The 21,038-nt window shown below is 53.8% G+C and overlaps 1 protein-coding gene across 1 annotated transcript in view; it reads right to left on the bottom strand.

Moving 5' to 3' along the window:
* Positions 1 to 2,452: 2,452 nt before the first annotated feature.
* NDC1 (NDC1 transmembrane nucleoporin) overlaps positions 2,453 to 21,038 on the bottom strand; it is a 31,825-nt gene continuing 13,239 nt past the window's right edge. Inside the window, exons 9-18 of the mRNA XM_044003065.1 lie at positions 20,400 to 20,492; positions 20,059 to 20,140; positions 18,667 to 18,828; positions 17,518 to 17,766; positions 16,735 to 16,859; positions 15,820 to 15,870; positions 13,252 to 13,315; positions 12,283 to 12,383; positions 9,597 to 9,757; positions 2,453 to 4,747 (exon numbers count right to left, since the gene is read on the bottom strand). Of these exons, the coding sequence (XP_043859000.1) occupies positions 4,684 to 4,747; positions 9,597 to 9,757; positions 12,283 to 12,383; positions 13,252 to 13,315; positions 15,820 to 15,870; positions 16,735 to 16,859; positions 17,518 to 17,766; positions 18,667 to 18,828; positions 20,059 to 20,140; positions 20,400 to 20,492 (1,152 nt within the window). The 3' untranslated portion in view covers positions 2,453 to 4,683. The remainder of the gene's footprint in view (positions 4,748 to 9,596; positions 9,758 to 12,282; positions 12,384 to 13,251; positions 13,316 to 15,819; positions 15,871 to 16,734; positions 16,860 to 17,517; positions 17,767 to 18,666; positions 18,829 to 20,058; positions 20,141 to 20,399; positions 20,493 to 21,038) is intronic.

The following is a 21,038-nucleotide window of genomic DNA, read 5'->3' as shown; positions in this document are numbered from 1 at the left end:
TCACAAGAGGAAAACAACGTGAGGGGCCCATTAACAGCCAATCTGCCATCGAAGCCTCACATTTTCCAGAGCGAGGATCCCAAAAAAGCAGGAGGGGAGACAGAGAAGTGGATCCAGAGCGAAGCACGGCCGGGCGTCTGGAGGGGAAGCGAGCTGCCCAGGGTCACGAGAAGAGAGCAAACCCAGGTGCTCAGACCGCAGCCAAACTGGGGCTCTCCAGAGTTCCTGCCTGACCCGGATGCTGATAAAAGCAATAAGCAGCATCTCTATATAGCGCTTCTTTAATTCTCACAACAGGAAGTGCTATTACTATCCCCATCTTACAGATGGGAAAACTGAGCCAGGCAGAGGGGAAGTGTCTAGCCGAGGATCACAAAGCCAGTCACAAGGCAGGGTTTGAATTCAGGTCCTCCTGACTCCCAGGTCACCTAACCAGAGGGTTCTATAGCCAGTCTGCAGCAGAGATGGCACACCACCCCCAATCCCCCCAGGGATGCTGCCTTGAGGAATCATTCAGGCACAGAGGCTGGAGTAGATGGCCTCTGGAAGCCTTCCACTGTCCCTCGATTTCCCGTTAGACTCAATGGCTTCGAGCCCCCATGCAGCTCTGAAATCCTACTGAAGGCAGCAAGGTCCACTACTACTGTGGCCTACGGCCCACCAGGGGGCAGAAAAGAACGAGTCAGCCAAAGCATCCCTGGGCCACCTGAGTGCTGCCCAGGGCCCTAGGAGTTATGGGCTCCCGCCCTGTGCAAAAGGGGTCTTCATGATGAGCTATGATACGCAGCCTTACCCACGCGTGCAGACGTCCAAGCATTTGGTGGAGAGCATATTCTACTGGCTTCTACTGGTCACCAGGTCACTTGGGGGCACAAAAAGTTCGCAGCCTTCACTAGTGGAAAGTCTGTCCCCACAGATGAAGTCACAATGGATCCTGGATATACCTGAAGTTACACCAACCCAGCTAAAGGTGGGACTGTAGGGGGAGGGCTGGCCCAAAGAGCTGGGGTCTAGGTCTCTGACCTACACCCAAGAGTGTAAGCTCCCTCAGGGCAGAGCCCATTTCTTCTGTCCGGATCCTCAGTGCCTGGTGCATGATAGGTATTTAATTAATGCTTGTCAACTGACTTGGTAGATGTTGAATAACGGACACCAGCTACGCCTATGTGCCCATGGATGAGTTAGTTGCTAAGCTGCATTCATGGATGGAGTTCCATACTGGGAGTGACAGTCAATAAGCATGTATTAAGCACCTACTATGTGCTGGGGTGCAAAAAGACAATCCCTGCTCTAAAGCCGCTTCCAGTCTAAAGGAGCTCCTTATGTTTATGAGATCCCAAGTCTGGAGCACGCCTCGCCCCCCGCCAGGTGCCCACAATACATGGAAACACACGGAATTTTCAGGAAGGGGCACCATGTATCACGGGAATGTCCTGGGCCAATCTCTCTCCTCGGTGCAGATGCAGAAGAGACTTTACTGACGGCAAAGCCAGAAGCTTATGGGGAGCCCAGAGGCAGTTCTGGAGATGGATGGAGCCTCAAGGACAAGTAGAACCAGATTTTATACAGTGTAGACACCCCGGGATTGGAAGCGGAGCCAGGTCCCAAGGCACGGGCACCTATGAAGCCTCTACCCGGCTCCGAGCGAAGGGACCACAGGGCTTAGGGACTGGAGGGTCATTCCAAAGGGAGGCGGCTCATTAATCTCATCTGAGTGAAGGCAACAGGAACTCAGCAAGTCGTGGATCCTGGGGGGAAATGATCTATTTACAAACACTATTTGGCAAGAAAATGGACCTGGGGGTGAGGGGGTGGAGAGGCAGCTTTCAGCACCTCAGACTTGGTTCAGCCCAGAAGAAGAATGTTCAAGAGGATGGAGGGAGACTGGGAGAAAGCAGGCTGATTAACATTACAACCGAACCCAAATTAGGAGGTGGCCAAATTGGTGCCGTCAAGGATAAAAGCCAAGGTAAGATCCCAAGAACTTGGGCCTTTTCAAAGTGCTTGGCCACTGCCCAGAAAACAACTAGAACAGTTGGGCTGAGAGGGAGAGGAGAAGCCGCCCAGACTCCTGGGGGATGGGCTCCTTCACATTTCCCCAGTGCTTTCGTCTTCTCATAACCTCCAAGTGAGCATCAATTCTCCCGCATCCCACCGAAGAGGGAGCTGCAGAGAGCAGTGGACTTGCCCAGCGCCAGGACACACAAGCCATTCTGGGCAGACCTGGGTTTCTCTTGACTTCCAAGCTAAAAACGAATCCCCCTGGACTGCCCTTGTCATTCAGTAGATTCCAGCTCAGGCATCAAAGACCTCGACTCTGAGATGGGGACCAAAGGCTTGGCCAGACTGATTCCCAAGGGGGCCCAGCATTCCCGTGCCAATCAATGTGGAGCCCGACCATTCTGCTGCCGCCTCTCCAGTTAACAAAGGAAGAGACACTCCTGAAACACCGTTAGATCCACACGCTTTAATCTTTAATTAACAAACCATTTAAATTCCTGATCTGTTTTCCAACCTTGAGCCACTTGACAAACAAAAGGTTATAACAAAAATTTCAAAAGCGATAAATATAAGAAAACACACCAAAATAACGACCAAGAAACCACCTCTAGAGAGTCACAAATCTGTGCCCAGGCCTGGCCAACTGACAAGCTACCAGTCAGGGGTCCCCATTCCTGTCAACAAGTCCTGGGGAATTTGTGCCCATTACAAAAATCAAGCCATTAGAAGTGCTGATGTAAGCAGGGCCCGACAGGTGAGCGAGAAGGGTGATGCCTTTGAAAAGATGATGCAGCAGTGGGCTCCCAGACGGGGTGACTCACAGGAGCTACCATGGCCATCTAATAGCCTGAGGCTCAATTGGAATACAGTATGCCCCACTAAAAACAGCCCCCCACCCAGACTTTCTGGTCCACAGCCAGGACTTCCTTTCCACTTGCCCCACTTGCGAGGGCTGAGGGCTTCCCAATCTCCCCAAAGATCTGTGCCTCCTCGGGGAGCGAGCTGAGGGCCGAGGCATAGATCTCCTCCTTAGACTTCAGAGAGATGCCTTCACCCAGACTATCGGCTGAACGGTAACATTCCATATTTGGTCAGCAACTGTAAACCAAGGACCTTAAAGCTCAAATCGTCCATCACACGCTTGGCTTCAGGACAGGGAGAGGTTAAATAGTGTTACTCCTATTTAATAGGAGGCAGCTCGGAGGCATAAGATGACCCTTCACCTGTGATGCCGCTCACTGGGAATGGAATCTAAGACGCCTGATGCTTCTAGCTCCCTGGACCAGGAGACACAAGCCAACCATTGTTTTTTTGGCTAGCTGGAGTATTTGTTTGGGTCTAGGCAAAGAGGTGATGATATTCAAAACTCAACTTTCACATTAAACAAGAGAAAAAAAAAGATCCAGCCCACATTAGGAATTCAACAGAGAAAGCCTGGAGAGAGCCTGAAACTTGGGGCCTTGCTCACCAAGAGGGGAAACTTAAAAGGCCAGCAGGATTCACTTAACCTCGTGGTGTGGTTTGGTATGTGCTGGTTGCAGAGAGCCCTGGGGCAGCTGGGGGCTAAAGTGAGCGACACATCAGGGAATTGGATGTGCTGCGCAGGACGCTGAGCCCCAGGCTGGGGGAGGAGCCAGGCCAGAGACAAGGGTCCCTCCATTCGATTGGGCTGCAACTTCATCCAAAGTCGGTCTGTCGAACGCCCACCACTGAGACTTCCAGCCTTCGCCCCTGAAGCTGCCATCAGCTGGACTGTATACAAGAGGCACAGTGTTTCCCGGCCAATATATTTTAATTAAACAGTTGGTATAGCAAAGGCCAGTCCCTCTCCAAGGTTAGAGAGCTTCGCAAGGCAACCTGACAGAAGGAAAATCGGCTCCCAAAAACATCCCAAGAAAAGAGCTGTCCATGTTTTTCCTTTGCAATGCTTTCCTCTTGTTTTAAAAACCGTACAATTGTATCAAGTTCCATTTTGGAAAAAGAAAGCAAATTCCGTCAGAGCCGAGAAAATGAATACCCAAGCGCTGCTTATTTACCAGCAAATCACTAAGTTCAATTCACAGATTCTGGTCAATTGTTTTTCATAAAATGGATGTTTATGTTTGATCTTGTAACTTAAGAAGTGAAATTTTCCACATTCCTGAATGTAAAGTTGGCATCTGTAAGCAGAGAAGGCTCTTTTGGACAATCATGCAAATTTAATCTCTCCATAAACAAAAACACAACCTGACAGATTAACAAAATATGCCCCCTCCGTCGTCTTGGGTCTTTTCCGCCGGTCCTGCCATCTCCTCACTGCAGTCACAGCTCTTTGTAAAACACCTAGTTACCTTTGGAGGCCAACAGCCCACTTCCTCAAAAGCAAGAGCTCAAACTTTCTGAGTTCTATGAACAAGAGACAAGTCCGCTGTCACAGATGCTCATGGAGAGGAATAAAAGACTTTATTATCCCCCTCCCCGGCAAAAAAAAAAAAGTCATCAGTACAAAAAAGCAGTTTTCTGTTATTCGGCTGGGAATTTCTTTCCATGATTTCTCCCATTAAAGTATAGTTTTCAAAGCAACCGCTATGACAAAGGAAGCATCTAATTAGTCCATTTTCTTCTGATCCAGGAATGCTGAACATTTACTGTCCCATCTGCAGCAGTATCGGCAGGGTAATGAACACAGTTTCTATTACTTAACTATTCTTTGAACTCCAAGAACTGCTGCAGTCTTTTCTGATGCTCAGCAGATGCCTGCACCGCGCTGAATGAAACACAAATTCAAAGCATAAGCCTATTTTACGTGAAGCATATTAAGTGAACCACAGAACACAAAGCCGATCCTGCTCAGGAGAATCTTTGCGAGGTCCAGCCCTCGGAGAAAGCGTCCCAGGCCCTGCTCTGACATCCCGGGGCAGGGGAAGCCGGAGCCCTGGTCAGGCCCAGCAGCACGAGGAAGAGCCCTTGTGAGAAGGCGCCCCTGCCCCAGGGAACCTGCTCCGGACGTGGGGGTCCAGGCCTGGCAGTGACTTTTCTGGATCTTATTATTTGATTTGAACCAGACCCCTGCATTATCTCAGAGCTGCGGGTTTTCTGGATTGCCTTTCATGTAGGATCCCTTAAACCAAACTGTTTGGTTAGAAGACAACGACCCACATGAAGCGTTTTCAGAGGTAACAGCGTAGGGGATGGCTCTCCTTCCCCCTGAACCCAAGGACGGTGAATTTAGGGCTTTCTCATCCTCTACCCTATCTATCGGCAAACTAATCTGCCTCAACACCCGCTCACTGTGAAGCAGAGGCAGTCGGGGCTAGCAGAAGGGGTGAGCGCCGGCTTCAGACCCTGCACTGGTCTCACCCTCTATCTGTGAAGTGGTGCAGGGAGAGGTCACTTCGCACCGCCGTCCACACCACGCCATGGGGCTTTTGAAGGAGGCACACCCAAGAACCCCTCCAAAGTCCCTTCCAACCTCTCATTCTCTGTGGCCCCACATCTCTGATCCCACCTGAGTGCGTGTCCCAGGTAGCGGAAGCCTTCACCGTGCACCCAAAACTAACAGGCTGGACGGGCCACTTCCCTGTCATTTTACACAAGGAGGAGAATGGAGGCTTTCTGAACTTAGGTCATGGCCATGAACAAGGAAGGACAGAAGCACCCTGGAGGAGGAGCTCAGAGCCCAAGGCTCCATCACCAAAAACTGTGAGACCTTACACGGGTCACTTCCCTCCTAGGATGTTTGGGCTGCACTGGCTGCTTCTCTTCTTGGAAGCAAGGGATGGAGGGGGAGGGGCTGGCCCAGGATGGCCTCTGCTGTGCCCTCCGCTGAATGGCCTTCATACCCGCTAGGCTGACCTTTGGAGAAGCAGGGTCGGTCTGGGGTTCCTCTCCCAACTTCCCTTGGACCTACAACTCGGACCTGCACTAGGCTAGGAACACGGGGGCCCAAGTGCATAGTAAAAGTGGACTGCTCCTGAGGGAGGCCCAACCCCCAGCTCTGGACTCCCTGAGCCCAGGCCTCCCTCAGGGCAGCTACGGGGATCCTGGCAGCCTTTGCTAGCCCTGCTTTGAGCTTCTTCCCTTAGAGCTTCTGGTGCTCCTCCCATTCTCTGATCTGTCTCACACTCCCCAGCCTTCTCTGCATCCCCTGCATTACCAGGACACTCTGAGCACGTGAACCAGACGAGGACGGAGTGTACCTCAGCCCAGGGATCCCCGGCCCAAGCTCCACTCTTCCTGGTAAGGAAGGACTGCTCTCCCTACTGGTGGGGGCAGGAGTGGGGAGAGCAGACAAAAGGGAGGGAGGGGAGGGGGAAGGGAGACGTATTTTATTGTTATTATTATTATCATTATTATTGAGATTTTATGGGGCAGCTAGCTGGCACAGTGGATAAAGCACTGGCCCTGGATTCAGAAGGACCTGAGTTCAAACCCAGTCTCAGACACTTGACACTTACTAGCTGTGTGACCCTGGGCAAGTCACTTAATCCTCACTGTCCCACCAAAAAAAAAAAAGTAAGAATGAAAAGAAAAGAAGAGATTTTAACGACTGTTATGATCTTGGCTACAACCAAGGAGCAGCCTCAAGTAGTGTAAGAAGGCTGCTCACCAGGAGAAAACTGTCTTTTTCAGCCACATCAACTCACAAAAATGATCTGCTCAGCAATAAAGAAGGTGCCTCCAGAGAGAGGCAAATTACTTATCCAAGATCAAATGGGATCTTTGTCAAGCATCTAGCCTAGCGCTTGGCACACAGCAAGCACTTAATAAGTGTTTGGTCCCTTTTCCAAGGTCACCCAGGGGGTTGGTGGCAGATCCAAGATTAGAACTATGGCCTGGGGCAGCTAGGTGGCGCAGTGGATAGAGCACCGGCCCTGGAGTCAGGAGTACCTGAGTTCAAATCCGGCCTCAGACACTTAACACACACTTACTAGCTGTGTGACCCTGGGCAAGTCACTTAACCCCAATTGCCTCACTAAAGAAAAAAAAAAAAAAGAACTATGGCCTACTGATTTACAGCCCAATCTTTCCACTGGCCCAAGCGGCTCCACTCGTAACTAAACTAAGTTCACTGAGACCCGGGCAGTGGGTACAAAAAGTCCCCTTCGGGCATTTTGATCAGTATTGTATCCAATCTACACGATAATCTGGCCACACTTTCTTTTCTACCATGTTGATCTGACCCATCTATGTAGAGCGATTGTCCCTAATTATTTTTTTCTGTCAATAGTTGGTATTTGCTTTTATAAATATCATCTGTTTAACTTCTCGAATACTAAAGTTTCTCATCATGTTTTCTTGGCATAATTGGTAGCATGAAATTCTGAATGATAGGAATGGTTTTCTATATACCGACACTTTGTTGAAATCCCTGTATTTTCTAGAAATCCTACCCTAGACAGTTATAAATAACATTCTGCCCTCTTCATTTTCTCCCGTGTTATTCGGCTGAGTAGTATAGTAGTTAAAGGGCCAGCCTCAAAAGCAGAAAACCAGCCCCACCACTGACCATCCTGGCTAAAGAACTGATCCTGGGTGAGTCACTTAAGTGCTGAGGGTTCCGGGCAAGGGTGTAGAGAAGGTGCCAGGCCTGGTGAGGGCCCTTCCTCACCAAAGGAAGTTCCAGGTTATCACTCATGCCAGCCCTTCTAATACAATCTCCATATTGGAATGGAAAGAATGCAAAACCTCAAGTCCAGAGACCTGCTGACTTTGAATCCTGGTTCTGCCACTTACTCAAAAAGTATCCATGGGAAAGGCAGGTCAAGTCACTGAGTCTCAGTTTCCTCATCTGTGAAATGGGGATAACACGCCCCCCAAAGGCCTGGGTTAACCTGAGGAGGAGCCCTAGGAGTGGGGTGGGACTGTATCCCCCGAAGGGCAAAGGGGACCCTTAAATTTGACTCTGGCCGGCAGACTTCCATTTTTACACAGGCTAGACTAGGGACTTTTGGTTTCAAGGATATTATTTTTATCACGTGGAAGAAATCCCTCCACCCCTATTCTTTTGTGTGACAGTCCCAAGTGAACACTCGATTCTGCCAGATCTCTCCTACAACAACATTCTGTGAATTTCTGAAACAGGCCTCATGAAATGATGTGTCAGAGCTGCATCGTGGGCGGAGAGCCGGCCTTGGGAGGGAACGCCTCCTCGCTCCAGCCCTGCTCTGATGCACCCGTCCGGGCTGGCCGAGTGAGCCTGAGCAAGGCTGTGAACAGCTCACAGACCTTCCTCCAAGAAGAGAACCAGCAGGGCAGGGGCCCAGGTGAGCTGGGAGAGGGAATTGCCGCATGTCTGATCCAAAAAGGGTCCTTAACCTGTGGCTGAGGAGCGGCCAAAGTGAATCCTGCCTGGCCATGAGGAGTAACCTCACGGATGCCCTGCTCTGCACTGACTGCCCACCGTGTGACTTCCTGCCTGGGGATGTGCCAGGGCCTTGTCCCAGGGAGAAGCCTGGACCTCACACGTGTGCTGGGCTGAGCAGAGGACAACCCCCCACTGAGGCAAAAAAGAGGTTACGACTGGCAGCCAGAGCCCATCCAATGGCCTTCTTTTTGTTCTGAGATAGATTTTTTTTATTTCTAATTTTGGTGACGTGTTTGCTTTCTCCTTTTTCTGATTAACTTTGCTTATGTTCTGTCGATTTCATTAGTCATAAAAACAGCTCTTGCTTTTATTTATGAATTCAGCATTTTCATACTCTTAACTATTTGCTTTGGCTTTTAACATTATTATCTCTTCCTTGTTTTTCATTGGAGGAAAAAGCCTGAGATCACAGAAAAGCAACACCCTTGGAGTCAGCAGACCCGGGTCCTGCCCACTCTCCCACTGACTGGGTGGCCTTGGGCCAGTCCCCTCCTCTCTCTGCTCCTAGCTGCACATATAAAGAAAAGGGAGTGGGACAGTGGTTACGAAAGCCCCTCGCAAGGCTCTCTGTGAAAGGGAGAAGGGTCAGAGGAAGTTCGAGACCCTCTGCTCCTCCCACTCAGGCCCGGCCTCCTGGTAGTGCTCCCTCACTAGGCAGGACTGAGGCAGGGCTCACAGGAGGACAGCAGCCCCCAGGGAGGCCTGACAGTCAAGGTCTCTCTCTAGCTGATTCACCAAGGAGAACTCGACTCAGTGTCACAGCACTGGGAGCTGGAGGGGCCTGGGAGAGTCCCGAATAGAGGGGCTGCCCTGCCCCGCTCTGGGCCTGGAGCGCTCCAGAGGTGGGTTTTCCATCATGCTTTAAAGGAGAACTGTTGGCAGCCGGGGGTTCCTATGGCTTCCTTCCCCTGGGGACTGCGGCTCTCAGCCCGGCTCCCACTCCTGAGTCCCCCAACATGTCTGCACTCACTTCCTCTCTCACCTCCTACGGCCTTCCTTAAGCCAGCCAAACACGCTGAGGGGGCCTGGGCCTGGTTTGTGAGAAAGGCTCTGGGGCAGTGGTCCTCCATCACACATTCGGGAAGTTTGGCTTTAGCCACCCCGAGGGTCATGAAGGTGGCCCTGACCACCCGTGAACCCCTGTAATTCTCACCCTGACTGCATGGACTCTGGACGAGCCCCCGCCTGGGGGGAGCTGCTGCAAGGCCCCCACCCGGAGAAAGCAGCAGGAGCTTCCAGACAAACTTACTTGAGATGATCCCCAAAGGTGGTCGTTATCCTGTAGATGGCCGTTTTCAACGACGCCCGCAGCGCAAACCTCAGGGTCTTATAGGAAGTGTCCACGAGGCTGCCCGAGATCCTGGGTGGTCTGCTGGATGCGTGTGGCAGCTTGAAGTGTTTGTCGACTGCCTAAAGGACAAGAAGTTGGCTGGCTTAGAACAGCTAACGAGGCCTAGTTCAAGGTCACACTCAGGCCCCTGAGGCATCCAGCTGAGCAGAGGGTAGTGGCGGCCTTTGGCCTTGTGGGACAAAGACTTGGTCCTGAGCCACAGGCACAGAGCAGGCTGCTGGAGCATCTTTATCTCCTCGGCCGTCTTCCTTCCAGCCTCAGCTCCTCACCCAAGACACGCCTGGCCTGGTCACTGTCCTGTGGATACATGAGCCTGCATCTTCTAAAGCACCTGTTATGTGTCAGGTGGCTCTGGTGGCCTGGGTGTATGTGCTCGCTCACGTGTGTGGGAGCCAGGGGGCAGCTAGGTGGCACAGTGTATAGAGCACTAGACTGAATTCAGGAGGCCCTGAGTTCAAATCTAGCCTCAGATACATAATACTTACTAGCTGTGTGACCCTGGGTATGTCACTTAACCCTCATTGCCCAGCAAAACAAACAAAAAAAAGTGTAAGCTCTCAGAACTCACAACACAATCATTCAAAAAAACCCAAAAAACCCCTCCAAATAATGTGTGTGGGCCAAGGTCTCCCCACTGCAGAGACCCCCACACACCTGGATGTGGAGTGGAGCCACGGGAAGGCAGGCAGGTGCCAATGTGGAGCTAGGCCATCACAGAGGGAGGCCAGAGGCCAAAGCCACCTGACAAGTCCCCCGTTAGGGCAGCCAGTGGCAGCAGGCTTGGGATGTGGCAAGAACTGGGCTCAGATCCCCCCCACTCACACTCAGCAGCTGCTCGGCCTTGGCAAACTTACTGTACCCGGGGTCAAGGACTCCAGAGCCCGTCTCTCCCGAAGCTGAGGCCTGAGAGATGACCTAGGAGGTACGGCGGGGTCACCTCTCTCCCTCAGCCCTTTAGACAGTGCAAGCACGTCAGAGGACGGGAACATCGCCCACCGTGAGGGACTGAGCCCAGGCACAGCTTCTCCTCTTGGCCGGGGGGGGGGGGGGGGGCGGCACAATGGCAATGGCAATGCCACCCCCCGGCCAAGTCCACCTAGCTCAGGAGAGCAGAGCCAGGATTCCACCTACACTTCCAGGGGGCTCCTGGTTACCCCACAGCAGTCCTGCCATCTACCTGCCTCCTTCCCTACTGACCTCCCACCGTCAGCTGCCCTTCAGATACCCCCTAAGCGGCTGTCCAGCAGACATCTTAAATGCAACATGGCCAAACAGGACTCACTCTCTTCCTCCTAAACCCTCTTCCCCTCCTACCTTCCCTCTTATAGAGGCAGCGCCATCCCCTTGACCCTCAGGCTCACGTCCTCTCTCTGACCTGTCACTTTCACCTCTGTGGCATCTCTCAAATACACCCCCTTGGTCCCTGATGATCCCCTCACACCTGGATTACTACAACGGCTGTTGGGGATCCACCCCCGCTAAATCTCCCCCCACCTCAGTCACCAAAGAGTTTCCCTAAACCACAGGCCTGACCACGTCACTCACCCCCACATGCTCGGGAAGCTCCAGAGACTCCCGGTCGTCAGCCCCAGGATCAAGGGCAACACCATCTGCCAGGCTTTCCCAGCCTTCCCAGCCCTTACACCCTCCCCAACACATGCCCTAGGGCCCAGGGATCCGACCCTCCTGGCTGTTCCTAGAACGAGCCCCTCCATCTCTGGGATCCGGGCCTTCTCCCCAGCTGCCCCCAGGTCTGGACTGCTCCCCCCACCAATTCTAGGGCCCTCCCCCCGTTAACTGCCTCCCTTTATCCTGCATATGGCTGGTCTCCCCTTCAGACCATGAGCTCCTTGAGAGCAGAGACTGTCTCTGGCCTCACTCTGTGTCCCTGATGCCAGGCACAGGGCCTGGCGCGGAGCAGTCACTGGGAATACAGAGGATAACCCTGGGGGCCACGTGGCGGCCTGTGCTGGCGGTGGGTAAGTCACCTTCATTCGGAGGCAGAACCCTGGGCGTTTCTGTCACATCCCGCCCCAAGGCTTCCCAAGGGGGAAGGAGCAGGGGCCAAGAGAAGGCTGAAAAGTGACCTGTAACCACGGCGGGGGGACCCCCTCACTGCAGGGGAAGTTATGCAGCCTTAAGTTACTGTCCCTAATTCCTGCACCCCCATCCCCATCCCGTCAGAGAAGCGCCGCCTCTATCTCCACCACTCAGCCTCGCCCACAGCGGGGGCCCAGCCCTCGGAGGGAGACACAGACTAGACAGCAGTGACATGCAGGACAGAGCTGGCCTGGACAGAAGGCGCCACAGCCCCTCCCTGCTGGCTGACCCCAGACAAGTCCTAACAGTAAACGGGGGGGGGGGGGGGGGGGGGGGGGGCCCGCGCTCTCACAGGCAGGAAGGCAAGAAGGGCCCTCCTTGGCCTTGGTGCTCACCCTGTCCCTTACGGGCTGAGTGACCACAAGGCGGTCACTGCCCTTCTCTGAGGCCCTGAACGATCCCCCCCAACGTGACCTCTGGGGCACAGATTCTGGCAGCAGACAACCTAGGAACACAAGGCAGAAAGCTGGCCTGCGTGTCTTACCTCTTGCAGCATCAGCAGAGTGCTCAGAATGGTGGGAAGTGTGGTCTGGACAACTCCAAATCTGTCTTCTGTGAAGGATGCCGCTACCAAGTGGGACAGACCTGAAAGAAGGGATGATCACAGGTTCTAAGATGGCACTTCCTTCCACGGTGCCCCACACAGGGGCCTCCTCCGGCGCTGGGTCTGGGGGCACAAGAGCAGAGGTTCTGCCCCCACCCCCACCCCCGCTTCCCCTCGGCCCACGGACCACGAGCACTTGGAGATCGTACAGACATTCAGTGGGCTCAAGGAAGCCTCATCGCACTCCACTTCACCTCCTGTTCTCTGATGAAAATGTTCCCCGTGGCCAGAGAGAACACGTGGGCTCTGAAGGCGAGCAGAGCACACACCACTTGTTATTTTCCTGATTTTTCTTGAGGGTTTTGTCTGTTTTCTTTCACAACACGACCAATATGGAAATATGTTTTCTATGACTGAACACGTGTAACTTTCTCGGTGAGGAGGGAGGGGAAGGAAAGTAAAAGAGAATTTGGAACTCAAAATTGTAAAAAATGAGGGTTAAAAATTGTACATGTAGGGGCAGCTAGATGGCGCAGTGGATAGAGCACCGGCCCTGGATTCAGGAGTACCTGAGTTCAAATCCGGCCTCAGACACTTAACACTTACTAGCTGTGTGACCCTGGGCAAGTCACTTAACCCCAATTGCCCCTCAAAAAAACAAAAAAAAAAAACCAAACAAACAAAAAAAATTATACATGTAAGGGGGCAGCTAGGTGGCGCAGTGGATAAAGCACCAGCCCTGAAGTCAGGAGGACCTGAGTTCAAATCTGGCCTCAGATGCTTAACACTTACTAGCTGTGTGACCCTGGGCAAGTCACTTAGCCCCCATTGCCCCGCAAAAAAAAAAAAAAAAGTACGTGTAATTAGGGGAAAAAATATTAAAACTTTAAAAAAAGAAAGAAACTTTACCTTCTAATGCCCAGATGTGCATCTGGGCATCTGAAAAAACTGCCTGGATGGAGGCTTCTGGGTGCTAAGAAACAAAGAGAAACAAATTCACTTCAGCAACAGCAGCAGCAGCAGCCAACGCTCCTTCCCACCCACACAAGGACCCAAACCAGGGGAGAGCAACATCCGGGACTTGGGAAAGCAAGTCACAGCCGCAGCTCTAGCACCGACCAGCTCCCGGACATTGGCGAGCTCCCTTCCTGTCTTAACATCTCTTCCCAGTTGTACAATGAAAAGTCTCAACTAGGGCTCTTCTAACATTTCACTTTGTCTCCAAAACTCTTTGAGGCATAAGAGTTAAATTCTAAGATGGGTTTATATACATTTCTGCGTGTAAAAAACACTCATCTAGAACTGTGAATGACTTAACTCTTCTCAGCAATACAATGACCCAAGACAATGCCAAAGAACTCATGATGAAACATACTCTCCACCTCCAAAGAAAGAACTGGTATTGATGGAACAGATTGAAGCAGGCTGTTTCACTTTCCTTCATTTTTTTCTTTTATTCCAATTTCTTATACAAAATGACTAATATAGTAATGTTTTATAGAATTGTACATGTATAACCTAAATCTGCTTATCGCCTCAGGGAGGGTGGAGGGAAGGAAGGGATAAAATTTGGACCTCAAAACCTTAAATAAATTTTTTTAAAAAATAAAAATAAATAAATAGGGAAAAAATGCTCATCTAGCAGTGTGGCATCCCCAGTAGAGGGAACAGGAGTGATGCCACTTCTAGGCCTGTACCCAAAAAGCCAAAAGAAAGAGGAAAAGGGCCCATATGTACAAAAATATTGACAGTTGTTTTTTCAATTAAATTTCTTTTCTAATAAACAAAAATCGATTTTCTCTCCCCTCAATCCCTCCCCAAAGACAAAAGAAAAGCAAAACCCTTTAATCAAACAGCAGTGTCTCTAGCAGGTGCACAGCATTAGTTCACCAGCGGTCCTCTGGAATCGGGACCAGATACTGTGTTAATACCTTTTTGATGTTGTGGTCTTAATACAAATTCTTCTAGTTCTGCTCACTTTCCCCTGCATCAGTTCCTACAAGGCTTCCCAGGTTTCTCCAGAACCATCCGCTTCATCCTTCTTTATGGGCCAACACTATTCCATTCCATTAATGTGCCACAAAAAGACCCCCTCCAAGGACTCTTGCACACCTAAGTCCTCTTCGTCCTTTCACTCTCTGAGGACGGTGGGTTTGGATTTTTGTTTTTGCGCGGGCAGTGGACAGAGTGCCAGACCTGGAGTCAGGGTCAACTCCTGCCTCAGCTACTTATTGGTTGTATGACCTGGACCACATCACTGAACCTGCCTGCCTCAGTTCTGTCATCAGTAAGATGAGGACAATGAGAGCACCTGCTTCATAGGGTCACGGTGAGGAACAAACGAGGTAACATCTGAAGAGGATTTAGCAAACCTTAGAGCACTATACAGACGCTAGCTATTACTGTTGCTGACGGCTACAGAATGAAGTGAGTCGATTTACAAGGAGAACAATTTATGCTTGTTGTGGAGCCATTTCAGTCACATCCAACTCTCCATGACCCCTTCGGGGGTTTTCTTAGCAGAGACACTGGAGGGATTTCAGCCATTTCCTTCTCCAGCTCATTTTACAAATGTGGAAACTGAGGCAATGAGGGTGAAGTGACTTGCCCAGGGTCACCAAGCTAGTGTCTGAGGCTGGATTTGAACTCTGGTGTTCCTGACTCCAGGATGGTGCTCTGTGCACGATGGCACCACCCAGTGGCCCAATTTATGCACTAACCAATACTGTTGTACAAAGAGCTTGGAAAGACCGGCTCTATCTACAACACTAGAAGGTTTGCTGAGTGTTTTACAAAGACGCACGCCTTTGCTCCTCCTCATCCTCTGGCAGGGATGGCACCCACTTCTCCCTCCTTCCCCAAGGCGGCTCCCCTCCACCATTATTAATTACAGGGGTTAATTTGATTCTACGGGGGAGGGGGGGGGCATCCTCTTCAAGATACTTCAGTTCAGAAGCCTCCACGCCCCCAAGCGGGGCCTGCCCTGTCACCCAGGCCTGGAGGGGAGGGAACGCCCCTGGGTCAGACATTAAGGAGTCCCAGGACTGTGATGATCACACATGGTCACTGCGCAGACATGTCTAAGAAACACAAGGACTTCCTTCCTCCCACTGCGCCTCAGAAAAGGGCTGTGCTCAGACTGTGGGGGTGGGGTGCTGGTGCCCCAGGCTTCTTGGTGAGAAGCTCACCTCACTAGCACTAGTGGCCTCACTCCCCGTGGGCACACCCTGCGGCCTGCACACCCTGGGCGGTCAGTTTGGGAAAGGGCAGGGATGCCTTCTCAGAAGCATATTTTTAAGTGCATAAAATACAAGGATCACCGATGGAACAGAACTCCTGGCCAGCCTGGTCGGGACAGGCCCCGCAGCTGGCTCAGGTGAACCCGAGAAGGAAGCCCTGGCAGCCCCTGAAGTGGCAGCCCAAGAACTCCACGGCTGGGCACATTCCCCACTCCCACACCCAGCATTGGGTCCTCACCTTGCTGAAAAAGTAGACAATCAGCACCCGCCTGGACAGGAAGCTCTTCACCTGGGCAGGGAAAGGGACGATGAAGGGCCAGGCCTCGGGTCGCACCAGGACCGCGATAGAAGCATCGGCCCACGGGAATCCGCTGGGCCAGTGCCGGCCCCGCCGGCTCCATGGACCCGCCGAGATGCAGGCATCAAGCGACGGCTGCCGTAAACCCTCACTGGGTCCAGCTGGTCCTTGGCACCACACCCAGGCCATAGCTGCCCCTGACCTCCCCAGAGACTCAGCCTTTTAACCCCAAGACCTGCAGCGGCCAAACTGTCCAGAGACCTCAGAGCTCATCTAGTGCTCCCCCTTCACCTGACAGATGAAGAAACCGAGGCCCCGAGGAGGCCTCACATGGGGACCCAGGACGTCCGGAGCCAGCTCTTTACGCTGTGCTCGGCCGCCTCAACCAGTTTGGAACCGCCACTAACCCCGCTGGGGCCAACGCTTTCTTCTGTGAACTTGGGAACCAGGAGGGGCATCCCCATGTGAGCCCCGCAGGGGCCCAGCCCACAGACAGGCCTTCGATGAAAGCCCTCACCTCTCATCCCTCCCCTCTCCCACCCCAGGCGCCTGCTGCCCCTCCTGCTCCCCTCTCCCAGAATCCCTCCTCAGGGCAAGATGTGGTTTTCTCCCAGCCTCTCCCAGGTAGGCCGGGCTCCCGCCCTCCCTTCCAACCAGGGAAGTACAGGGCCACGCAACCGTCATGCTCTGAGAGGAAGAGGGGCCGCGGCCTTTAAGGACATGCTATCGGCCCCTTCCATTCCTCTACCGTGACCTGCGGCCCCCGAGGAGCCACCCTGACCCTCCAGGGAAGGAGCTGGTACTGGGCATCAGGCGGCGCTCTCTGCGCCCCACAGACACGGCCTCTCCACGCACCTGCTCTTGTTTACTCTGCAGCCACAAATACAGCTTCCGGGGCGGGTCTCGGCCTCTGTGTTTGGCCCCATGATGAGCGGGGGGAGGTGACAATCGGGGGCTCTGGGGCCCGTTGTTTTGCAGTTCTAAGGGGGGAGGGGGTATTGTTGGTTTACTAAGTTTGCTTGAGAGTAACAAAAATACCAACACAGAACACGCCGAGCCACCGCCGTGGGACAAAGTGTTAGGAGCCCCCGTGTCCCGGGCTACGGCCCAACACGCCAGCTGGTCCTGAGCTGAGCAAGCACCAGCAGACACAGGCTGGCCTCCGCAATCTTGCAACACTGCAGGGTTTGCCTCCGTCTGGCCCCAAATCCGTAAATCAAGGCTCAGCCACACTAAAGCGGGGCTCCCCCCACCCCCATATCTGAAAACACAGCCCCTCATTCACTCCAACCTCACTGGTCTCTCGCCTCCTTGTCTGGCTCCAGCCGTGCACAGGCCAGAGGCAGCTTCTGGTCTGTCGACAGGCGCTGACTAGGCCGGGGAAGAAAGAAGCCACCTCCCTCCCTGGAACAGGAGCATCAGAAGGCCCCACCAGGCACTCTCTCCTATGCCGCCCTCCAGGCTTCCTCTCGCAGGCCCCGGGCGGGCACCTCCCCCACCCTGACCTCGGGCGGGCACTTCCCTTCTTTCTGCCCATGTAAGTCCCGGGGCCTGGCACCATACTCAGCGTATGGTAAGTGTGTAACAACCACACACTGACTCGACACAAGAAGAAAAGCCGTGGCGACCGGCCCTCACCTGCCAGTGAAGTCCACAGTCTGGGTCCTCTTCTCGTCAGCTGTGGACTCTGGGGACCCTCGTGTGGGGGGGACTTGAAGTCGACGATCCCCATCAGTCTAGTCCCGACGCCGTCCCCAAAGGGAGAGCCAATCGGGCCCGGGGCCTCGGGAGAAGCAAACTTGGAAGAAAAGAGGGACGCTTTTACCAGGGACGGCATCAAAGCCTTCGACATCAGACCGGCCTTGGGAGTCTGGAAGGCAATTTCTTCTGCAAAAACAAACAGATCTGTGTGTGAGCGAGCAAGAAGTGTGTGGCCCCCAGAGGCCTGGGGCCCTGCAGGCCGCCCACCCCAAAACTGCCTCCAACATGAACAGCCCCAGGCCCTCCAAACCAGGGCTGGCCCTGAACAGCAGCAGCCTGGAGAAGCGCCGTAAGGGACGCACAGAAACTCGGGGAGATCTCCGTGAACCCATGTGGAGGGACGTCGACAGGGCCGGGAGAAACCGGACACAACAGCCCCCACAAGAGGCTCTCCGGCCCTCCTCAACCAAAGGCCAAAGGGAACTTTAACCTGACAGTCAAACCAGCCTCCTGCCTCCAAAAAGGTGGGGGGGAAGAAAAGGTGGGGACACAGGGCGGGGCAGGGGCGCCGCCTGTTCCCAGGCCTCCAATCCCAGCACTCTCTCTTTCAGATGCCAGCCCTGGTTCTCTGGCCTCACCACTGGGCATGGCACCTGACGAGCCTGGTGTGAGCCGCCTGACTGCGGCACCGTGAGCACCCCATTCCGACTCTCCGGTTTCTCGTCTATAAAAGGGACTAATAAGGACACCTGAAGACTCAGAGGCCACCAGAGCTCCATGTCACCTTAACATGCCCAGAACATACCCAGCGCCTCCTCAGAACGTAGTGCGGGGGGAAGCACAAAGATTAGCCCAGATGTGGTCACTGGGCTGCTCAGGGGCTGCCTGCTGGCCTGGCCCAGCCCCCAAGGCCGCGTCCCTCCCACCCGACAGGAAACCAGCCTCCTTTAGAACCCAAAGGAAGGGGTGGGGGAAGGAGAGGGCAGCACAACCAGAGGCCCGTGTGAAGGGAGGGAGGGGGAGGGACCCCAGGGGAACATGTGGAGGCGGCCTACAGCGGGCGGCCCACAAGGTGCCCCGTCTCACCTTCCATCACAGCAGGCTTCTTCTGCTCCACAGGGCTGGGCGGGGGCTTCGCTCGTCCATTGGTAGCGGCAGCTTCTTGGTACATCACAAGCTTCTGAGTCAGGTCGTTTAGCAGAGCCAAGCACTCACGAGATATGGCCACCCAGTTGTGGGGGTGCCCCCCTAGGGATCAGACAAGAGCCTTAAAATCAGCCAAAAAGAAGGGTGGAGCCTTAGGGATGGATGCACTGAGAAGTCAGCAGGGACAGACAAACCCTGCCCCAGGCAAGCGGCTCAGTTACTTCAGCCAGAAAGGGTGGGAGATGCCTCAAAGACTAAAGAAATCCCTCATGGACGTGGACGGTTCTGTTGCTGTGTAGACCCACACGCACACACTCACTCACTCCCCCGCAAGTGAGTTCTCACCACATCCCCCAACCCGGGAGCTGCCCTCCCTGCTTCAGCTCCCTGTGGGCAGGGCCTGTCCTCCTCACGTGGCTCCTCACGTGGCTCTGGCCCCCAGCACACAGCCCAAGGCCTGGCACCCAGGGAGGGCTTCACAAAGGCCTGCTCACTTCCTTCCAAGCCATCCCAGCTTCCCTCAGGGGCCCTTGTTTCCCCCAATGGTGGAAGAAGGCCTAGGAGCTCGGCTGGCTTTCTTCGTCCCTTGCCAGGGGATCCCGCCGCCCCCAAGCTGAGGGGGAGAGGATTAGAGAAGAGCCCAGCCTCCTTCCTCCTACTGAGGAAACCACTTAGAGATGAGGTCAGTGGCAGATCCCGGCCACCCCTGGCTCACGGGCAGAGGGAGAACCTCGGGTTCAAACGAGGCTCGAAGGTGAGCTGTCATGCAGTTCTAATCTTCAGTCCAGCCCTACCCCTTGCAGCTACATGACCCTGGGCACGTCCCTTCAGTGCACCTCAGTTTCCTTACCTGTAAAAGGAGATTACTCAGAGGTCCCCTTCAGCTTTAAAATTCTACACCAGCCCTCTCTCCTTTTCCCTAAAACTGTCTAGTTCAGATTCCCGAGTGGAGGAGAGACAGCACCGAGGAAAAAAATCGATGTCTCCGCTTAAAATCCTCCTCCCGCTGGGCTGTCTGCTGCCATTCCCTGGAGCCCTCCGGCCTGCTTGGCTTCTCACCTGACCGGTTGCCCTTCCCTAGACAGTGTATCTTGGGATCACGGTCATAGGTTTTCATGTCTGGGCTTTCTTTATGCTGATTTTACTTCCAAATATACCCCCCCAGGAGCTGACCCCTCACGTAACAGAGTGAAAAGAGGGGAAGTCTGTCATGCCCACGTAACCAAACACTGGCCAAGGCCCGCACTCTGGTCCACAAAGAAGGGAGGAGGCCTGGAGGGGGCTCCAAGGCCAGGTCGGGCAGAGTTCTTCCCCCACCCGGCCTCGAGATACCTGGTTGGCTGAGGCTGAACACTTCTTGTCGCCTAGAAGGAGAGTACTGAGACAACAGCATGAGGTCCTGCAGGGCCAGATACTGCGGGGAGACAGACGGACACACGCTGCTTAGGGTGGGGAGCCCCATGTGAGAAGGCACCCCCAAATGCGCCCGGAGGCCCCCAAAGAACAGACAACAATGCCTGGGAGAGTGCCCCTTAAAGCCGTGAGAGGCATCACACAAACCCCTAAAAACTAAGAGCCACAATCCTTTATCCACTACCACATACAGAGGACCTAAGTGTGGGCTGACAGTGAGGGAGCCCTCCTGGGAACACTGGGGAAGTGGGAGCGGGTACCTTTATGATGAGGGGAGAGTTGCCATTGAGGACTCTGGGCAAGCATTCCTCCGAATCTCCAGTAAACATGGGCTGAATGGGGAAGACGTGAGCCTGAAATCAGAGAAGACGGATGAGGAGAGCAACCCTCTCACCACGCCCAGGCAGCGAGACCAAGGGCCAGGAAGCAGTCGGGAAGCCCAGGTGGGCCCAGACGGGCCCAACCCTTGGAGGTCACATGCCCAGCTTTCGAGCATCCAGAAAGGGGGTTCTTGGCCGCCGGCTCCTGAGGCCACAAGGAGAGAGAACAAGGCCAGAGCCAGGGATCGATGCAACCTGTGTGAAGGCAATGCCCCAAAGCTTCATCTTCCCTAGCACCTCCATCTCAGGGGGACGGCAACACCAGCCCAGTATGGGTAAGCCCTGGGTACAGGATCATGGGTACTTTTGTAGGCAGAGGCCACCCCATCTGGCCGACACCCAGAGAAACCCCCATCTGCAGCAAAACTGACGAGGGGTCAGCCACCCCGCACAGCCTGCCTGAAGGCCTCAGGAGATCCAAGCCCTCTACGTCGTTAATGTAAACATCACCATGGAGCCAAACCCCACGTCCCGCGGGGCTGAAGGGAGAAGAGGCAGCAAAGACAAAGCAAAGAGCGA

The sequence above is a fragment of the Dromiciops gliroides genome, chromosome 4 (genome assembly GCF_019393635.1).
Source record: "Dromiciops gliroides isolate mDroGli1 chromosome 4, mDroGli1.pri, whole genome shotgun sequence".
NCBI lineage: Eukaryota > Metazoa > Chordata > Mammalia > Microbiotheria > Microbiotheriidae > Dromiciops > Dromiciops gliroides.
This window is presented reverse-complemented; position numbering and strand designations above follow the sequence as displayed.